The sequence below is a fragment of the Bison bison genome, unplaced genomic scaffold (assembly GCF_000754665.1).
Source record: "Bison bison bison isolate TAMUID 2011002044 unplaced genomic scaffold, Bison_UMD1.0 scf7180017864280, whole genome shotgun sequence".
NCBI classification, from domain to species: domain Eukaryota; kingdom Metazoa; phylum Chordata; class Mammalia; order Artiodactyla; family Bovidae; genus Bison; species Bison bison.
Genome location: NW_011494852.1, coordinates 8439546 through 8443600, shown reverse-complemented (window position 1 = coordinate 8443600; position 4055 = coordinate 8439546). Strand labels below are relative to the sequence as shown.

Genomic DNA, 4055 nt, shown 5'->3' with positions numbered 1-4055 from the left:
AGCCTTAGTTTCTTCATCTGGAAAATGAGTGTATCCATAGACTCTACTTTACAAAACACTCAAACAAGTATGTGTTAAGCTGCAACACAAGGCCCAGCACATAGTGGCTGTGTTATTGTTTTTGTTCTTTAGTTGCGTCTGACTCTTTGTGACCCCCTGGACTGTAGCCCACCAGGCTCCTCTGTCCATGGGATTTCCCAGGCAAGAATACCAGAGTGAGTTGCCATTTCCTTCTCCAGGGGATCTTCCTGGCCCAGGGATCGAACCTGTGTCTCCTGCGTTGGCAGGCCGATTCTTCACCACTGAGCCACCAGGGAAACCTAAGCACATAGTGGACATGCAATAAAAATTGGTCATTGGGAGTTTCCTGGTGGCCTAATAGTTAGGATCCTGGGCTTTCATTGCTGTGGCCCAGGTTCAGTCCCTGGTCAGGGAACTGAGATCCCAAAAGCCATGTGGCATGACTGAAAAAAAAAAAAAAAAAAGCTGGTCACTATTCAATATTGTCATTTCCCATCATGAGCATTGTCTCATCCTCACTTAAACTCTCAAATCTCAGACAACTTCAGGCCAGAACCAGATCGCGTATTTGGAGATGTGTGCTGGTTTGTTTTTCTTATTCTAGAGCAGGAGCAGCTTCAGTGCAGAAGGCTGGGTCCAGCTCACCTCAATTATCAGGTATTCTTCCAGTAAACGTTTCCTACTCAGTGTCTGGCCCTGCACTGGGCAGTAATGGGAACCCAGAGATTTCCCTGGTGGTCCACTGGTTAAGACTCCATGCTTCCACTGCAGGAAGGGGAACTAAGTTTCCATCCCAGATCAGGGAACTAAGCTCCCACATGCTGTGTGGCAGCCAAAAAATAAAAATAGTAATAGTTTTTAAACATAAATAAATAATGGGGATGCAGTGGTGGTTGAGCCAGCTCAGCCCTGCCCCTCCCAGAGCTCACAGTCCAGTTGAGAGATAGACTCACCCCCAGAGAGTGACAAGCCAGAGTGGTCAGGGATGGGATGGGAGAAGCCCAAGGGCTGTGAGCACCCAGTGGTGAAAGATGGCCCTGGTCCCTGCTGTTTCAGGGTTTCTATTCTGGCTAGAATCAATTTCACCAACATTTAAAAAATGAAAACGGCAAATAGCTTTTTGTTTGTATTTTGCCACGTTGCTCTACTTGCAGGATCTTAGTTCCCCAACCAGGGATTGAACCCGTTCCCCCCAGCAGCAAAAGCATGAAGTCCTAACCACTGGATGGCTAGGGAATTTCCAAAAGCAGCCAATAGTTTATTGCATGCTTTCCAAGTTCCAGATACTATTTTAAGTTTGTTAAATGCAGTCACTCACTGAATTCCTACAGCCAGTCTACCAGGTTGGGACTACCGTTATGCCCATTTTACAGATGAGAGAACTGAGACCCAGGGACGTTGAGTCACCCGCCCAAGCTCATGCAGCCAGCAGCTTGTTGGAGCTAGGATTTAAACCCAGGACATCTGGCTTATCCCAAGGTTCTACTGCCTCTCAAACGAATGGCTGGGAAAGGCTGGTATCCCAGGGAGAAGATGAGGGCTTATGGCTCTGGGTGGAAGGAGGGCTGAGATGGAGGCAAGGAAAGGCTGTGGTCTCACCTACCTGCAGAATGCAGTGGGTGAGGGGGTAGATACCACTCAGGCCTGGGGTCCAAGCCACCTCCAGTTCCGTCGGCTGGGTGGAAACCAAGTGGAGGTCGTGGGGCCGCTGGGGGAGCACTGTGGACAGATGAGGGGAGGGACTGATCCTGTGCCCGAAGCTCCTTGCCCAGCCCTCTACCCCAGCTCTGACCTCTGACCCCAAGCCCATACCCTCTAACACCCAGCTCCTCAGCTCCCTCTCCTGTCACCTGTGATGGTGGCCGTGCGGGATGTGGTGATCCCCTTGGCATTGTGGGCTTCACAGGAGAAAGAAGCAGTCTTGTTCAGGCCTGGGGAGTCATGCGAGGGGGGGCCCGGTCAGAGAGGGGAAGGAGGGGGTTGGGGCCCGGCTGAGCATGCCCCACCACACTCCATCCCCAGGATCAGTCCAGCCCCCAGTGGTGTCTGCTTGAAGGGAGTGTCAAAAAGAGAGGTGATGTATGGGGAATGCAGACCTCCACCCCCAAAGACAGGCCAGCTAACACCACCCTGACACAGACCTAACCCCCACCAAGATAGACACATGTACATGTACACACACACACACACACACTCACACACAGACACCACAAACATATGGCCCAACATACAGTTATACACACAAATGTACACACTTACATACAGAAACACACATACTCATACCTAGACACAGGCAAACACACAAACATATACACACAAGCACAGACACAATCACACTGAGCCACAAGACACCCGTAGAGTCGTACACACCTATTAACACACACTTAAGAAGCAGGCCTTCATGGGGTTGTGTAAACATAGGCATGTTTGTTCATTTACAAGCTTGGTTGCGACCAACCTCTCTCCCCCAAACTCAGTTGCTCTAGCCCCACCGGCCTCCTGGTGTTTCTAGAAGGTACCAAGCATATTTCCACCTCGGGAAGTTTGTACTTCCATTCCCTCTGCTTAGAAAAGCATTCCCACAGACATCCACCCTCCTTCACACTCCTTACTCAGACCTCACCTTCCAGCCACTCTGTCCCTCCCCAAGCACCTTGTCAAAAATTGACATTCCCTCGTGGCTCAGCTGGTAAGTAACCTGCCTGCTATGCGGAGACCTGGATTCGATCCCTGAGTTGGGAAGATCCCCTGGAGAAGGAAAAGGCTACTCATTCCAATATTCTGGCCTGGGGAATCCCATGGACTGTATAGTCCATGGGGTCGCAAAGAGTCAGACACGACTGAGTGACTTTGACCTCCACAGCCAGCCTCCTCCCTGCTTTACTTTCTCTCTTTGGTTCTCCTCATCACAGTATCCTTCACATGGTCCTGTGTCTCCTGTTAGCTGAGTGTTGACCCAGAGGGTCAGGGGTTTCAGCCCTGCTGTATTCCTACCCCGTCCCTGCCCCCCGGGCCCAATATGGCCTGGTACACAGTAGGTGCTCCATAAATGTTTGTTGAATGAGTGGCTGGATTGGTGTGGATACATTTGTGTACTTATGAGCATTTCAGGGTGTGTGCGTAGCAATGTGAGCATGTGTAAATCCATGGGTGAGTTCGTGGAGGAGTCTTGAGTAGCTGTTTCTGAGTGTCTGAAAGCGGGATTGCCTTCCCTTCCCCAGTGTGGTGGTGGTGGCAGCACAGGCAGACACACATACACACATACGCACACACACAAAGGCACATACAAGTACACAGGCAAACACAAGAGACACAGACACACAAACACTGAGAGACACAACACAGAGCTATACAACGTCCACAGATTCACACACACACACACACACACAAAGGCATATAGAAGTACACAATCAAACACAACAGACGCAGACACACAAACACACACAACACGCAGAGCTATAGAAAGTCCAAATTCACACTCACAAAGGCACATACAAGTACACAGGCAAACACAAGAGACGCAGACACACACAGAGATGCACAACACACAGAGCTATACAATGCCCACAGATTCACACACACACGCACACACACAGAGTCTGGGTGACAGGATGTAAGGAGGACCAAGTCTTAAATCTGTGTGTGCTGCAGGTCTGTATCCATCTGTGTTTGCGTGTGAGTGTCTGCTGGCCTCGCTGCGGCTCCCGCCTTCGCTCTGCGCTGCGCTTGTTCCCACCACCATCAGCAGCTACTCGCAGACACAAAGTTTCCTTTTCTCAGGCGGCAGAGGGAGTGGACGCAGGCAACGGCGGCGAGGCCGGAAGGGGGTGGGCAGGGAAGCTCCAGGGCTCCGCTGCCCGGGCCGCGGTTCCCAGCCAAGGTCAGGTGCCCGCAGCCCCCGCGGGCCCAGCCGAGGGACAGGACGGCCCCGGGCGGCCTGCCCGGGGAGGTGGGGAGGGAGTTCGGGAAGCCTAGGTGCCCTCCAGGCACCTGGCACGTGGGGGCCCCCGCCAGGGTCACGGCGCTAGAGCCCG

The 4055-nt window shown here is 52.1% G+C and overlaps 1 protein-coding gene across 3 annotated transcripts in view; it reads right to left on the bottom strand.

The window, feature by feature from the left end:
- Positions 1-4055, bottom strand: part of AXL (AXL receptor tyrosine kinase) — a 35936-nt gene that overhangs the window by 24788 nt on the left and 7093 nt on the right. For all 3 annotated transcript variants that reach the window (XM_010849260.1, XM_010849259.1, XM_010849261.1), the window contains 2 exons: positions 1872-1952; positions 1625-1740 (listed from right to left, as the gene is read on the bottom strand). In XM_010849260.1, coding sequence (XP_010847562.1) covers positions 1625-1740; positions 1872-1952 — 197 coding nt within the window. The remainder of the gene's footprint in view (positions 1-1624; positions 1741-1871; positions 1953-4055) is intronic.